This window comes from Lotus japonicus, chromosome 5, assembly GCF_012489685.1.
Source record: "Lotus japonicus ecotype B-129 chromosome 5, LjGifu_v1.2".
NCBI classification, from domain to species: domain Eukaryota; kingdom Viridiplantae; phylum Streptophyta; class Magnoliopsida; order Fabales; family Fabaceae; genus Lotus; species Lotus japonicus.
Window position 1 is genome coordinate 16,593,114 of NC_080045.1, and position 18,347 is coordinate 16,611,460.

General features: G+C 39.3%; 1 protein-coding gene across 1 annotated transcript; it reads right to left on the reverse strand.

The window, feature by feature from the left end:
- Positions 1–11,409: 11,409 nt before the first annotated feature.
- LOC130719171 (uncharacterized) lies at positions 11,410–12,459 on the reverse strand. The gene has a single exon (XM_057569809.1). It carries the CDS (start codon positions 12,457–12,459, stop codon positions 11,410–11,412), a length of 1,050 nt encoding a protein of 349 aa, XP_057425792.1.
- Positions 12,460–18,347: the final 5,888 nt, after the last annotated feature.

Below are 18,347 nucleotides of genomic sequence, written 5' to 3' on the forward strand. Positions count from 1 at the left end.
AAACTTTTGCAGCCAAAGATCTTCCACCTACATGACTCGCACAAACTCCTTCATGCACCTCAAACATGATTCTATCCGCCTCCCCTTTAGAAACGCATCTCAACAATGGGATCCCGAATCCTCTTCTGTATAATTGTTCGCCCAAAAGAGTATAATGACTTGCCTCACGAATCTGATCTTCAGTGAACAAATGCAAATCAGCTCCCTCTGCTTCCAAACATAACTTAATTTGACTCATCCAATCTTGATCAATCACCATTGGAATGGCCATAACTTCCTCATTTTCCACACTTGGGCTATTTATAACTTCCTGAATTACTGATTTGTTATTCCCCGGTTTCTTAGTGCTTGCTAATTTTGGCAAGATGTCAGCCCTTGTATTCTCCTCCCGCGGAACATGATTAATCTGCACTTTCTTCACCTGCTTCATTAAATTCTGCGCTTTTGTCAGATACTTGGCCAATTGTGCATCCTTCGCCTGATATTCTCCTTGAATTTGTCTTGAAACTATCTGTGAATCTGTTTTGATTCTGATATTCTGTACGCCCATTTCAATTGCAAGTCTCAAACCTGCAATTATGGCTTCGTACTCTGCTTGATTATTGCTTGCTTTGAAATCAAACTTTAACGATTGTTCAATTGTCACGCCTTCGGGTCCTTCCAGAATCACTCCAGCTCCACTGCCTTTGACATTAGATGAACCATCCACTGACAAGCTCCACTCACTTTGTTCTTCATTCTTTTCTTCTGGAGACATCTCATTAACAAAATCAATCAAAGTCTGTGCTTTAACTTGCCCTTTTTTTCTCAAATGAAATCCCAAACTCTGACAATTCTACAGCCCATGAAATCATTCTTCCTGCGAGATCAGACTTTTGCAACACTTGGCGAAGTGGCAAATCAGTTTTGACTGCCACTAGAAAGCCTTGGAAATAAGGTCTTAACTTCCTGGCGGATATAATCAAGGCTAAGGCAGTCTTTTCAATTTTTTGATATCTCACTTCTGCTCCTTGGAGTGCATGACTCACAAAATATATGATTCTCAAATCATCTTTAATTTCTTGCAACAAGACTGAGCTAACAGCATTATCAGATATGGAAATAAACATTGACAGTGAAATACCTGGCATTGGCTTTGATAATATTGGTGACTTTGATAAATGCTCCTTTAGATTTTGAAACGCCACTTCACATTCTTCTGTCCATTGAAACACCTTATTTTTCCTTAGACATTGGAAAAACGGAGCTGATTTGTTTCCGGAACACGGCAGGAATCTTGCTAGAGCTGCAATTCTTCCAGTTAATTTCTGCACATCTTTCACTGAGGTGGGGCTTTGCATTTCAAGAATGGCCTTACATTTGTCAGGATTTACCTCGATTCCCCTTCTTATGATCATAAAACCCAGAAACTTTCCACTCTGAATCCCAAACGAGCACTTCTCTGGATTAAGTCTCATATTATGCTTCCTAAGTTCCCCAAAAGCTTCGCCTAAATCTGAACAATGTGTTAACATTTCATCTGATTTAACCACCATGTCATCAACGTAGATTTCCATGTTTCGCCCCACTTGCTTATCAAAAACTTTGTCCATCAACCTTTGATAAGTTGCACCTGCATTCTTGAGCCCAAAAGGCATAGTTTGATAACAGTAGTTCGCCTGATTTGTCATGAAAGCTGTTTTCTCTTCATCGGGTTCATACATTCTGATTTGATGATATCCTGAATATGCATCAATTAGGCTAAGCATTCCAAATCCAGACGCTCTATCCACAAGTTTGTCAATATTTGGCAGAGGATACGAATCCTTCGGACAATGTTTGTTCAAATCCGTATAATCAGTACACATTCTCCATTTCCCATTAGCCTTTTTCACCATAACCACATTCGCCAACCACGTTGGATACTTTACCTCTCTGATAAACCCAGCTTCCAATAACTTGTTAGTCTCTACCTTTATGGCCTCTGCCTTTTCTTCGCCCATCTTTCTTTTGAACTGAACAATTGGTTTCGCACCTGGATTTAAAGCTAACTTATGACAGATAAATTCCGGATCAATTCCCGGAAGGTCTTTCGCACTCCATGCAAACAAATCCATGTTCTTAGCCAAAAGTTTCACCAACCTGTCTTGCTGACTTGCTGTTAAGCTCGTGCCAACTTTCAGACTCCTTTCGCCAATGACCACAACTTTGGTTTCTTCTTCTGATGTCATCTTGTTTTCTATAAACCCATCACGAGGATCCAGACTTGTTTCGCCTTGATTCACTTCAATCTCATAAACCCGATGTCCCTCTTTCACAGCTTTCTTTCCCATATGTCCATACTGCTTGAAGCTTTCTGAATAGTATTTTCTGGCTATAATTTGATCAGCCTTCATGACTCCAACTCCCCCCTTGCTTAATGGATACTTGACTGTCAAATGTCTAGTTGAAATAATCGCCCCCAATCTGTTCAACGAGGGTCTCCCAATGAGCACATTATACGGCGAAGTACATTTTACTACTAAAAACTTAATAGCAAATGTCTCCGCATTTTTTCCTTCGCCAAAAACAGTCGTCAGTTCCACATAACCTCTTACAAATACTTTTTCTCCCGAAAAACCCACTAAAGATCCATCATAAGGTAACAAATCAGATTCTGTCAGCCCTAACTTTTCAAAAGCATCACCATAAATTAAATCTGCAGAACTTCCTTGGTCTAACAACACCCTCTCTATTTCATACTCAGCAATTGTTAACATCACCACAATGAGATCGTCTTCATGAGGCTGAACCCCCTCAAAATCTCGCACAGTGAAAGTAATGTCTGGCTGGTTGATTGCCCAACCTCCCCAATCATTAGAATAAACAACATTAATTGAATGAACTTGAAGGTATGAAAAACGGTAGAAAGGGGGGGTTTGAATAACGTTTTCAGTATAAAACTTCCACCTTAAAGATTTTGACAAATCTTTCGAGAACTTAAGTGCAAAAGATAAGAGATAGAAAAGCACACAAGGATTTTATCCTGGTTCACTTGATAAATCACTCAAGCTACTCCAGTCCACCCGTTAAGGTGATTTCTTCCTTCTTAGAATGAAGGCAATCCACTAATCAGGTAAGAGTTACAACTGCACTTGAAACCTACAAGTGACTAACAATTACACTGACTTAGCTCACACTAAGATTCACTCTCTTAGTCTTCTCTAGGATCCGATCAACCTTGATCTCCTAAAGGAACTAAACAAACTGTTTATCAAAGAATCGTTTACAAGAGATTTGCTTCTAAAAAGCTAATAGTAAACTCAATGTGGCTGAGAACGTTAGGTAGGTCGTCAGGAAGGTACAGTTGCTTTTGTACTTGGATAGCGACGCGACCTTTAAACCTAGGAGACTTCTGATCAGAGGAATGCTTCGTATTGGAACTTGTGAAGCCGGTTGATCAGAGTCAGAGGGAAAGCACAGATCCTCTGACCATTGTATCTTCTGATTCTGAACTCAGAGGGAAGAACATGGCCTTCAGAGTTTCTTGCTTCTGGACTTCAGAGTTTCCACTATTCAGCTTCTGGATCTTCAGAGTCTTCTACACCATCAGAACATCTGAACCTTCAGTGTTTCTTGGTTATCAGAACTTCTGGATCTTCAGAGCTTCTAGCGACCGAGTCTACATCACAGTTTGTATAGCTTCAGAACTTCTGAAGCTTTTCCACTGTTCATACTGAACATGGTGAATGCGAAAGCGTTGCTTGGGTCACTCTTTATACACAGTGCTTCTGATTTGTGTGAGATTGAGTTGAGGTCAGAGCCTGTAAATAGCACACTCAGAAAAACACGTTAGAGTACCACAATTGTTCGTATCAAAAGGTTAACTTGTAATCATCAAAACATAGAGTTGTACTACTAGATCAAAACTTGATCTTACAATCTCCCCCTTTTTGATGATGACAAAACTAAGATTTTTGATGAACAATTCTTAAACATTAAACTGAATTCACTCAGAGTTTAGAGATATAGAATAATACTTATCCTGATGTGAATAGTTTATCTTGCTCATTCTGAATTCAAGTCACTGCTTGATTCTGAGCTTAGCTCCCCCTGAATCTAATACTTGATGAAAACGTTAGTAAAGTCTAGATTCTGAGCTAAATAATATAAGAGTTCAGAGTGAAAAACTTATGACATAGATGAAAAACGAGTAATCAGAGCGCATAAGTAATCAGAGTCATGGACAAGGTATCAGAGTCTTGGGTATCAGAGTCAACTTATAATCACTTCAGAAGAAGTGAAATGTATTCCTTGTATTTGCCCAGTGACACATCTATGGTCATGAAGGTGGAACTCTTAAAATCTCCAAAAGAAAAATAAATCACACTAACACATCTTACACATCAAAAACTGGGTTTACTCCCCCTTTTTGTCATAAGCAAAAAGCTTGGGGTGTGAAAAACTTAGCTTGAAGTACAAGGTACTCCCCCTTAGAGAAGGTCTAAGTTTAAAGAAAAAAGAAAATGATGCAAGAATCAGAGTTAGGCGAAATAAATGGAAGAGTTAATGCAAGAGAAGAACGTTTACCACCGGTCAAGTGAGTAAAGAGAAGGGTCAGTTACCAAGAACTTAACCTCGAGAAACCGTAGGAGCATTAACTTTCAGAGAGAAAGTGAAGCCTATATAAAGCGTTGGAGAGAAAGGTAAGCTTCACACCTCGAACAATTTTCAGTAAAGAAAAAAATGGCATCATACATCGTAGCACTAGAAGAGCTGAGGAAGAAGGCCTTTGAAGAGGACTTGTTCCTGAACATCAGGCATCCAGAGGGTACAACTACCATCGCGGAGCTGACACGGACACTGCTAGAAGAGGACCTGCGTCCAGAGTTGGAGAGAGACCTGAAGGAATTTCTTGCCTTCGTGGAGGAGGTGCAAGAACTCAGCCGGCTTGAACTCAAGCTGCTGGAAGAAAAAGAAAGTTTGGAAGAGGAGCTCAATACTGCAGAAGAGATTCTGGAGAGGGATGAGCTAAAGGACAGGCTCAGCAACATCCAGCATGTACTGGAGCGTCTGGAGAAAGATAGGTCAGAGCAGCGCCAGGAGTGCAGAAGAATGAGGAGGGATCCTCCATTCTAGATTTTATGATGTAAAGAAATATGATGTAAACATAGAAATATGATGAATAAAAAAGATTTTTGCAAACATATGTGACACAAATATATATATATAGATATGCATATAGAATCACAAACGAATAAAATAGAATAAGTAAATAAAAAGAAACAGAGTTTAAATAAAACAACGTTAAATAAAAAGAAAGAAAATGAAGAGATCCTAAAACTAAGGTTTGTCAGATCGTCGCAGAAGTTCCATCATCATGTGCTTCATCTCAATCAGCATGGATTCATGAATGTCAAGACGCTGTTCCATGATGTCGAGTCTGGATGAGCTTGTCTGAGTAGAACTGGAAGGAACATTCTGAGCAGCTTGAGGATCTGGAATGGAAGCAGAAGCAGCAGGAGTAAACACAACTGGTGCAAGTGCTTGGCATCTAAGAGCTTCAGCCTCAGCTTCAAGTCGCTCTGCCTCAAGTCTGGCTTGTTCAGCTTGAGCTGCTGCTAAACGTGCAGCTTCTTCTGCTTGAGCCTTCTTTCTCTTGGCTTCTTCAATGGCTTCAAGAAGCTTATTTCTCTGTTCTTGTTCATGAAGAGCCACCCTTCGAGCAAACCTTTGCTTTGCAGCCTCAATGCTCTGACTTCCCTCTGCATGCAGGAGCTGCATCATAATTGGAACTTGAGCCACTAGCCAAGTGCCCAGATTGTTCCACTCATCAGCCACACATTCAGCATTCTCACTGAGGTCAGTCTGACCGTGCACATTGCGGAGCCTCAAAGAGGCTTCATGATAGAAAATATTGATGCACTCAGAGAGAGATGTGGGTTGGAGGTGAGTATAGGGAATTATGGAGAGGTTGGTTTCAGGAGAGGCTGGGTGATTGCTGCTATGAGCTTCAGAAGAAGTACGCCCTTCTGTACATAATCTCTAATAAAGTGATACTTTACCTCAATGTGCTTTGCCCTTGAATGCAAGATAGGATTCTTACTCAATGAGATTGCAGCAGTGTTATCACAATAGATTGGGATATTGCTCTCAAGGATCTAATAATCCTCCAGCTGATGTTTCATCCAGAGCATCTGAGTGCTGCATATTGCTGCTGAGATATATTCTGCCTCTGCAGTTGATAGTGCAATGGTTGATTGCCTCTTGCTTGCCCATGAGACTAGATTGCTTCCCAGAAATTGACAATTTCCAGAAGTACTTTTTCTCTCTGTTCTATCTCCAGCATAATCAGCATCACAGTAACCTGAAAGCTTATACTCTGATGTTTTCTTATACATCAAGCCAAGGTTAGTGGTGCCTTTCAGATACCTTAGGATCCTCTTAACAGCAGTTAAGTGGGTTTCCCTTGGATCTGATTGGAAACGAGCACATAAGTGAACACTAAATAATATGTCTGGCCTAGATGCAATTAAGTATAGAAGTGAACCTATCATGCCACGATAGAGCTTCTGACATACTTTACCACTTTTATCTTCTTTCTCCAGAATGCATGTAGGATGCATTGGAGTCTTGGCCACTGTAGATTCCAGCATATTGAACTTCTTAAGAAGTTCTTTAGTGTACTTGCTCTGATGGATATATGTTCCTTCTGGTGTTTGATCAACTTGTATTCCCAGAAAGTACTTTAATTCTCCCATCATACTCATCTCAAATTCAGCCTGCATCATCTCAGAAAATTCTTTGCATAGAGATTGATTAGCAGAACCAAATATAATATCATCAACATAGATTTGCACAATTAAGATATCATCTTTATAAGTCTTGCAAAAAAGAGTTGTATCTACTTTACCCCTTACAAACTCATTCTCCAGAAGGAATGAGCTAAGTCTCTCATACCATGCTCTGGGAGCTTGCTTCAGGCCGTAGAGTGATTTCTTCAATTTGAACACATGGTCTGGTTTCTTCTCATCTTCAAAACCTGGGGGTTGATGAACATAGACTTCCTCTGAGATATAACCATTTAGGAAGGCACTCTTTACGTCCATCTGATGTAGAACTATGTTGTGATTTACTGAGAAAGAGATCAACAGTCTGATTGCCTCCAGTCTTGCTACTGGAGCAAATGTTTCAGTGTAGTCTATTCCTTCCTGCTGGCTGTAGCCTTGAGCAACTAGCCTTGCCTTGTTTCTGACTACATCTCCTTTCTCATTCAGCTTGTTTCTGAATACCCACTTCGTTCCAATAACATGGACACTCTCAGGCTTCTTCACTAAGCTCCAAACATCGTTCTTGGAAAATTGATTCAGTTCTTCTTCCATGGCCAGAATCCAATCCTTGTCCTGAAGAGCTTCATCTATGGACTTGGGTTCAATTAAGGACACCAATCCTTTCAGACTGAGCAAGGTCTCTTAGAAGGTCTGAAGGCAGATCTGGTTCTGACTGGTTCGTCTTTGTTGCCCAGAATCAATTCCTTAGGGTGAGCTGCAGTGATTCTGCTCTTCTTCAGAGTTTGTGAGTTAGAGGGACCAGCTTCTTCCTCTGGTTCATCTTCCTCTGGCTCATCTTCCTCTGGAGCTTTGCCTTTGTCAGAAACATTAATGCTTAAATCTGCAAACTTTTCAACTAGCTTTGACTGGTCAGAGTCAAGCTTATCGTCAAATCTAACATGAATAGATTCTTCAATAGTCTTAGCATCAGTATTATAAAATCTAAAACCTTTAGATCTCTCAGAGTAACCGAGTAATAGACACTTAGAAGACTTAGCATCAAATTTATGCAATCTATCCTTCGTATTGAGAACATAACAAACACAGCCAAAAGGATGAAAATAAGAAATGTTGGGTTTTATGTTCTTCCACAATTCATAAGGAGTCTTATTCAGAATTGGTCTCACAGAGATTCTGTTCTGAATGTAACATGCTGTATTTACTGCCTCTGCCCAAAAGTGCTTAGCCATGCCAGTTTCTTGGAGCATGGTTCTAGCCATCTCCTGAAGAGTTCTGTTCTTCCTCTCAACAACACCATTTTGTTGAGGAGTTCTGGGACAAGAGAAATCATGTGCAATTCCATAGGAATCAAACAGACTCTCAAACTTATCATTCTCAAACTCTCCACCATGGTCACTTCTGACACGCACAATCCTACAAGCCTTCTCGTTTTGCACTTGAGCAATGAAGGTAGAGAACACAGCATGAGACTCATCCTTGCGGGTTAGAAACTTTACCCATGTCCAGCGGCTATAGTCATCAACGATAACCATCCCATATCTCTTGCCACCTATAGACTCAGTTTTCACTGGTCCAAAAAGGTCGATATGCAGAAGTTCCAACGGCCTTGAGGTTGAGACAACATTCTTTGCCTTGAAAGGGACTTTTGTGAATTTGCCTTTCTGACATGCTTCACAAAGAGCGTCTGAAGCGAACTTCAGATTGGGTAAGCCCCTGACAAGGTTTAGCTTGCTCAGCTGAGAAATCTTTCTCATACTGGCATGCCCTAACCGTCTATGCCATACCCACTGCTCTTCATTAACAGACAGAAGGCACTTCACATTCTGAGCCTCCAACTCAGATAATCTGATCTTATAAATGTTGTTCTTCCTCTTGCTGTTAAACAGAACAGAGCCATCGATCTGACTTACAGCCCGGCAGGACTTTTGATTGAATATAACATCATAACCCTTGTCAGCTAATTGACTTATAGACAATAAGTTATGTGTTAAGCCGTCTACCAATAACACATTATCAATGCATGGACTACTATCTACACAAATAGTACCAGTACCAACAATTTTACCCTTTTCATTTCCTCCAAAGCCAACTTCGCCTCCAGGCTTAAGTTTCAGCTCTCGGAACATACGCCTTTCTCCCGTCATGTGACGCGAGCATCCACTGTCCAGATACCATGATTGGTGTTTCAGTGGAGCTATCAAGGATATCTCGTTTTCATCGTCTGAGTTAGGATCTCCTTCTGATTCTGAGTCAGAGTCAACAGCTTCCTTTGACTCTGCTTCCTTGTCTTTGACAATTGCCATGAGTCCTTGGACTTCACCATCAGAGTCAACATCCTCTGACTCTGATTCATCAAATGTCACCATCAGACTCTTCTTCGTCTTGAAGTGCTTCTTTGGCTTCTTGTCTTTCTTCAACTTTGGACAATCACTTTTGTAGTGCCCAGATTCTTTGCACTCAAAACATGTGACTTCCTTGATTGAAGACTTCTTCTGGCCTGAGGACTCATACTTTCCTTTTGCCTTTCCAGAGCCTTTGAACTTGCTCTGCCTGTGCTTCCAGATGCGGTTGAGTCTCTTGGAGATCAGAGTCAGCTCATCTTCATCAGAATCTTCTGATGCTTCTTCAGATTCCTCTTCTTCAGCTTGAAGAGCCTTTGACTTCTCAACCTTAGCCTTTTCAGATTTGGATTTCAAGGCTATGGACTTTTTCCTCAGATCTTGCATCTCTGAGCGCTTCAGCTCATGGCATTTTAAAATGCTGATGAGTTCTTCTAAACTCATATTCTCAACGTCTCTCGTGAGCTCTATTGAAGTCACCAAAGGCATCCAACTTTCAGGAAGACACCTGATGACCCTTATGACATGATCTTTTGTTGTGTAGCTCTTGTTGAGAGGTCGTATGCCAGCTACAAGCAACTGAAATCTGGAGAATATTTCTTCAATGGACTCATTTGGCTCCATGATGAAGGATTCATACTTTTGGATCAAAGACAATGCCTTTGATTCTTTGACTTTCTTGTTTCCTTCATGAGACATCTTCAGAGATTCGAAAATGCCTTTTGCAAACTCACGATCTGTAATCTTCTGGTACTCTTCATAGGAAATAGCACTTAGAAGAATTGCTCTTGCTTTGTGATGTTGTGAGTACAGCTTCTTTTGATCTGCAGTCATCTCTGACCTTGGGATCTTCTTGCCATCTGCATCAACTGGACGCTCGTAGCCATCCACAATAATATCCCAGAGATCTGCATCGAAACCCAGAAAGAAACTTTCCAGTCTATCTTTCCAATATTCGAACCTTTGACCGTCGAACATAGGAGGCTTTGCATTGTAACCATCTCTTTGAGTTTCACTGGTGGTGGCAGCCATTGTTTTTCACACCGGCCCGGATCACTGAACACTGTTAGGTGTGGTAATCAGAACTTGCGCTCTGATACCAATTGAAGGTATGAAAAACGGTAGAAAGGGGGGGTTTGAATAACGTTTTCAGTATAAAACTTCCACCTTAAAGATTTTGACAAATCTTTCGAGAACTTAAGTGCAAAAGATAAGAGATAGAAAAGCACACAAGGATTTTATCCTGGTTCACTTGATAAATCACTCAAGCTACTCCAGTCCACCCGTTAAGGTGATTTCTTCCTTCTTAGAATGAAGGCAATCCACTAATCAGGTAAGAGTTACAACTGCACTTGAAACCTACAAGTGACTAACAATTACACTGACTTAGCTCACACTAAGATTCACTCTCTTAGTCTTCTCTAGGATCCGATCAACCTTGATCTCCTAAAGGAACTAAACAAACTGTTTATCAAAGAATCGTTTACAAGAGATTTGCTTCTAAAAAGCTAATAGTAAACTCAATGAATTTCAGATGAAAGAAAACTTAGAAGATTTTGAATATGTCTTGTGTATGTGAATGCTTCTAGCTTCTAGCCGTTTCTTTCAGTCTTCAGCCTCTTTATATACTCCAAGGATTAGGGTTGAGCGATGCATGGGAAATGCTACCGTTGGAGGGCAGTTCTGGAAAATCCAGCTTCTGCTGTGGCTGAGAACGTTAGGTAGGTCGTCAGGAAGGTACAGTTGCTTTTGTACTTGGATAGCGACGCGACCTTTAAACCTAGGAGACTTCTGATCAGAGGAATGCTTCGTATTGGAACTTGTGAAGCCGGTTGATCAGAGTCAGAGGGAAAGCACAGATCCTCTGACCATTGTATCTTCTGATTCTGAACTCAGAGGGAAGAACATGACCTTCAGAGTTTCTTGCTTCTGGACTTCAGAGTTTCCACTATTCAGCTTCTGGATCTTCAGAGTCTTCTACACCATCAGAACATCTGAACCTTCAGTGTTTCTTGGTTATCAGAACTTCTGGATCTTCAGAGCTTCTAGCGACTGAGTCCACATCAGAGTTTGTATAGCTTCAGAACTTCTGAAGCTTTTCCACTGTTCATACTGAACATGGTGAATGCGAAAGCGTTGCTTGGGTCACTCTTTATACACAGTGCTTCTGATTTGTGTGAGATTGAGTTGAGGTCAGAGCCTGTAAATAACACACTCAGAAAAACACGTTAGAGTACCACAATTGTTCGTATCAAACGGTTAACTTGTAATCATCAAAACATAGAGTTGTACTACTAGATCAAAACTTGATCTTACAGAACTTACCTTTTTCGAGCTGAATTAGTTGTTCCGCCACCACGGAATCCACCAAAGATAGAATGAATTCGCCCCTTTGCCGTTCCTTCTGCTTGTTTCCCCCGATCTTCATTCATAATCTCCTTTCCATCTTCAGTTCGCTTTGTTGAAGTTCCTGCCTCATTAGAATCACTTCGCCCTTCTAATTGCTTCATGCATCCGGCTTTCAGCAATTTATCAATCTCTTTCTTTAGAGTAAAGCAATCATCAGTGGTATGACCTGAGATCCTGTGATATTCACACCACTTTGTTTTGTCCACGTTTCCCGTTGACTGCTTCGGTTGACGAGGAAAATGAATGACATTCGCCTCCAAGCACGTGTGTAAAGCTTCAGTTAAATTGACCGCCAAAGGAGTAACACGATCCTTTTGATTTCGAGTCCACGTCATCGAGTGTCCCGATCCACGTACACCATACGGTTGAGCACGATTTTTGAAATGAGAACGGTTATCAAATCGACTATCATAACGGTTCCGATTATTAAATCCTCTATCTCCACGTTCAGTCCACCCCTTCGAATACTGTTCAGCAACCGCTCCTCTCTTCGCCTCAAACTGCTGTTTTTGCCCTGTAACTGCTACATTCGGGCGGTTATTTTTGATCCGATCGCTTTGTTCCTCCCTGATGAATCCTTGTACTCTTTCACGTAAATGCGCCATTGTTTCCACCGGCTTCCAACTCAAATTACTGTTTAAGCTCCCAGGCCGTAAACCCAATTCAAAAGCTGCAACACAAATCTCCAGCATCTTATCCTCCAAATGAACAGACAATTGATTGAATCGCCCCATATAAGACTGCAAAGTCTCATTCAATCCCTGGCGAACGTTGAATAACATCGCTCGAGTCACCTTTTGAGCACGACTAGTTGAGATCTGAGACAAAAACTTTGCCGACAATTCCATGAAATTCACAATCGATCCCGCCGGCAGAGTTGTAAACCAAATCATCGCTGACTTCTTGAAAGTTGACGGAAGCATTTTGCACTTCAAAGCATCTGAAGCCCCCACAATAACCATTTTAGTGTTAAAATACGCCAGATGGTCCTTCGGATCTGAATCACCATAATAAGAATCAAGCTTTAGTGTCTTCAAATTGTCATGGACGGTTGTGTTTGCTATTTCCTCCGCAAAAGGTTGGAAATCCACCACCGTCTCAACAATTTGTCGATCGCCCTCTCGTAGCCCTTGAGTCTGATTGAAATCAGTTAGTTGATTTTATAACTGTTGATTGTGTTGACGAAGATCATTGAGATCATCCATAATCCGTTGAAGAACGTCAGGAGGAACATTATCCGGTTGGACATGATTCCTCTCCCCGTTCGCCCCGGATCGAGTCACCATTGCAGTGAAAAATGAAGCCTAGGAAAGTAACCTTCGGCCCCACGGTGGGCGCCAATGTTCCGGTATGGAACCACAGAACGGGCTAATCAAACTAGAGAGCGAATACAAAGTAAACAAACAAGTAAAATGCGTGAAATGATAGGTCCCCCTACCGCTTGGGTGGTGCCTGTTATTTATAACTTGGGTTTTGGTCCGAACGAACCATGGGTTGCCCGACCCATTAAGTATACAAAGTGATTAGCCCAAGTGTCTTATGAATTGGTACGCCCATGTTAGACCAGAGGTGGTACATTACTAGGAGATAAGAGATGGAATGTTGAGTTCGTTTGCAAGTAGATTCATCAGAAGCATCAGGATCATGTGCAGTATCTTGTCAAGAGTCAGAATCTGACAGTTGTCGCTGCGACATGGGCTACTCCACCCCCCAAAGGGTGCTGCAAACTACATGTTGATAGAGCATTTGGCGCTACTACTCAGTTCATGGGCATGGGAGGTTTGATATGTGATAGCGGTGGTTCATGGTTGCGAGGCTTCTATGCAAGTTAAAATGGTGGCAATCGTGACTCTCTTTGTTTAGATTTCGGTGCACTTAGGCATGTTTTATAGGATATGAATGTTACAAAACCTGTTTATGAAACAAGCTGCTTGGAGATTGTTGAAGCTCTTTATATGAGAGGTTGAAATTTCATCTTTATGCTCAAGACCTTGGAGATTTGCTAGTTACTTGAGTGAAATTGAGAAGTGCAGCTGCGTCATGTTCCTAGAGAAGCTAATTTCTCTACATATTATTTAGCTGGTATTGGAGCAAGTTTCCAATGTGATTTCACTTCTCTAGACTTGCCTTCGCAGATGGTTGCACCATTTTTTATCTAGGGATATCCTATACTTGTAGTTTCTTTTTTGTTTTTCGTATCTCATTCACCAAAAATACTAATTGTTGAATTTATATATAATAATTTTAACCTTTCATGTTTTTTTTTGTTAGAATAAATTTAGGAGAGTGAAGCTAGTCTGAACACAATGTGTTGAAGAAGTTTATTTTCCTACTCGTGGTCCCCCTCCCACCCTAAAAGAAATGTCTATGAAAGCCCTATAAGGTCACGTGTAGGGTTCAATGCACTTACGGACCGTAATAATGTAAAAATTCATCATTAGCAGTGCAGGGATTGGTATTATGCGAAATCATTATAATGACCTCAGAGCAACAAAAAAAAAGAAGTAATGGTAAGTAAGGATATAGAGTTGAACAACAACAATGTTTGCACATTGCAACATTAATTGATGAAGTCATGCCATTTATTTGGCTTTGGTCTGGTTGAAATGTTCTTCCTTTCCACTAGTTTCATCTAACTCATTACCTTTGTTGTTGTGGGTCACATTCAGATCTTTCTCTTGCCAATAGTATCACACGCTCACCCATGATGAGCAGATATAACTATAGGATGAAATTTCAAAGCCCTTCACGTGTGTTGGTCTTTGATGCTCCACACAAATCAGTTACTTTGCTTCTTCTCACTGGCTCATGCAATCATCTCCTACACTCTTTTTCCCTTTTCATTTTTTTGTTTTCCCTTTTGGTAAAAATAAAGATGGGTCATTACCACTCTGCATAATTGTAATTATAGACCAAGGTATATGATGATGGGTATTCATGAGTGCCAGTTATTTCTCTGCCCATGCAAATATTAAAAGAAACTCTTTCCCTACTAAACACATTTATGAAGGAAAATATGTTCCAAATTTCTCAAATTGTGTCTCAATTTCATGTAGACTAATAAAATCTTGTTATGTTTCAATATGATACGAGTGAGGCAATTAAAGAACATGAGTGTTGATCGCAATGATTAAAATTGACTATTTGAATCCTTCGGGTTGAAACTTCGACTCTTAAAAAACAGAGAAACATTTGACATTTACCAGACTCAAATCGAATATGATGATACTTATAGTTAAACCAAAAAGTTATAGAACATGATATTTACTTTATTCCTTATTACTCCCTAAGAACCAAATAATTATCTCACGTTTTGTTTTGTAAGAAATGTGGTTAATGTAGTTAGGAGTTTTAAATTTGTTCATAATTTATATTGACTTTCCAAAATTGCCCATAACCACTATTCTTAATTTCTATGTATTATTAATGTTTGAGATAGTGGAAAGAGATTTACAAATTCAATCTAATAATGGTATTCTTGTTAAAAAAAATTAATGAATCATAAATTTCATGTTGATTCTTGATCCTTACAATAAGAATTAAGATGCACTTTTTTTTTTTGGTATATATGAAAGATAAATTACACCCTGCGATTGTCGATCCCTGAACCTTCCCCTCCCTAACTCATGTGTTTCATGACTCTTACCACATGAGCTATCATTCATGGACAATCAAGATGCACCTCTAATTTAATTACTATAAATAAAAACAGAGGTAGTAATTTTTAATTAACATATTTTATTGTTGGAACATATACATGATTTTGGGGACAGATATCTCAATCCCATAACATTAAACAACACAAACCTCCTTCAAATCATGAAAGCCCAAATTTTTCTATAAGTTTTTAAATGGGGGTGAGTAAAGATTGCAGGAAAAAGCAAAATGGTTATTTAAGAAGGGGGTTTGAATGGATTATTACTAGGGGAGTAGGGGAAGAAAAGAAAACCATTATTGTTGGGCCTTTGCCATCATTGTTTGGTTCTGACGAGATTTATAACACCCTTTTATTAGATTCATTCAAGCATTTACGCCAATTTACTGCCTATTGTTTTGTGCTTATGGCTCTGTTTGGGGATATACACACTTTTGCCTCCCTATACTTCTTTGACTGTGCGCCTATTGTTATGATCTGAATTTGAATGGCATATGGGTAAGTTGACCAAGCGCAATAGCACATGTTAGGGTAGTGAACATGTCATGAACATGGGTGAGGAGATAGGAACTCATGAGGCTACAACTTTGGTTTAGTGAAGCTTGCCTTAGCTGCTCCGAAGATAGTAGTAACAGCACCTCATTGATTATACACTCAACATCATTTGGTTTGGCCAAACTTCTAATATCATCCAATTGATCTAACAACGCAATGCAGAGCACTAGCTAGATTTGAACAAGCTTGATTTTGATGTCTATACTTTTAAATACTCAAATTTAATCTTTTTTCAATTTTTATAGTGAATTGAACAATAATGATTCAAAGATTAATTTGTCATTTCAATAATTAGTGAAAAATATTTATATGGATGACAATTTTTTACATGAATAACATGTTAAGATCATTTTACATTTTCCACATGCGATAATATTAATTTTTTCCGTTAGTTATTAAATGACAATTCAACATTACTACATTTATTCAATTTTAAAAGTAGATGAATATAATTTGAACAATTAAAATTATGCCCATGGGATCAAAATCAGACACTACTGAAATTACAGGGACCAAAAATGAATTGAAGTTGAAATGCCATGCTATTGTTACTTAATATTTATAACCATATTTATATGGCACTGACATAGTCTTTGTTTTTTATTTCTAAGAAAAAAAACCATTGCCAGCAAGTACGAGAGAATAAATGTATGGTAATTTTCCGCCTGCCATAATAAAAGATCTCATTGAAGCGGCTAATCTCATGCATAAAAGATTTTTTAAAATATTTATTTCAGCTTTTGAAAAAAATCATTATTTAAAAAAATGAAAAAAGATTATTTAGAAAATCTACTTGGTTAACTTATAAGATAAATATATTATAATAGATGAGAGAGAAAATAAAAAAGTTGACTTTAATTAGTGTTGGGAAACACAAATTAGGTTTTTCTTTTCTTAAAATCTCTAAAACATAATATATTTTTTAATCAAGTGAGAAACACTATTATTTTAATCTAAAACAAACACATTCAATATTCATAATATGGGCTTTCTTGGAAATTTAAGTACGAGATTAGAGTTTTACATTTGTTAAGTTACTACAAGAATGTGCTCATTTAGCATCCAAACCTAGTGTTGGCCACGACATTGACGCTAACTTTGGCTAATTTGCATTGGTTCCAACAACACAATGTCAACGTAAAGAGAGAAAAAAACTACTTAAAGATTGAATCAGTCAAGCCAACACAACATTGCATCAACTTAATGATCATTAGTGCCAGTTAACGTCGTTGCTAAGTTCACCGACCAACTTAGTATTGACATTTTGACACGGCGGCGAATTAAATGTGAGACTACTTTTGCAAGTGAATTATGCATTGGCCGCGTAAGTGTACGGTTTCATTGGACGATGCTTGAGGTTTAGCTTCGGCTTTGACCAGCTTTAATGTGACGTCGTGCTCTAAGCAACACATCTTTATGGTTACCGTCGGCTAGGCCGAGGCTACCTGCTATTGGTTTCTCAACCGCCCCACCCCTATTATAAGCCTTCCTACTTCTTCTCTCCGCTATCTCTCAAACCCTACTTTTAACTTTTGAGCTATCTTCCTCCACGACCCAAACCTCGTGTTTTTTTCATCGGCCGCATCTTCAGCCCCACACCGCCCTCACCCTCTTCCATCACCATCATGCTTTGCCCCTCCATCCATATTTTCTCCCATCCTAACCATCTTCCCTCTAATGTTGATCCATTTGCCGCCCTCACCCTCTTCTATCACCCTCTGACGACCCCTCCATCGTTTCCCCTCCGTCCTCCACCTCCCTGACTTTCATCCACCACCTTCTCACTTCGCCTCTTTGTCATTCACCATCAGTTCCATCATCTCTCTGTTGCTTCTTTTATCGCAACCGCTTTTTTACGCTACTTCCGCCCATTGCTATCGTCGCTGCTGTTGTTGCCACCCAAGTACCATTAATATTTTTCATTTATGTAAGTCACTTATAATATAATATTTGTTGTTGTTTTAGTTTAAATGTGTAATACTCACTGTATAGTGTTAGATGTTATAATATGTTAAGATTGTGATTATGTATGATATAATTATTTGTTATTAGTAACTTAGGCATACGTTATTAGATTGTCCGCAGAGTAATGGAAGGACCTAATAGAGACAATGTTTTTTGAGGACCTGAAATTCAATGAGCAGAAGAAACTTCCCAAACTGCCTTTACCCTTGAGAAACAGATTGCAAATTTGGAGAAAATTATTAATAGGCTTAAAAGTGTTAGAGCTGCAAAAAACAAAAGATGTGGGTATTGGTACAAGATATCTTTATAACACATTTTCATAATTTTGTATGGATACATAAATATTATATTAAGTTTTAGGCTTAATTGCACTTTTGGTCCCCCACGATTACAAAATTCACGATTCTAGTCCCCAACAAAATTTTATTGCATGGAAGGTCCCACGTTATGCTCCGTTAGCAACTTTAGTCCGGAGCGTCTATTCCGTTAGTTTTCTAACGTTTCTCTCTCCTAGTGGCCATTAACTCATGACATGGAAATTTTAAAACCCAGACATCTATCATCTTCATCTTCTCCCCATGATCTTCATCTTCTTCTTCATTGTATTCAACCAAAAACCCTGGAAAAAAATAAAAATAAAAAACACACACACTCGGACAAGAAGAAAAGTTTTGT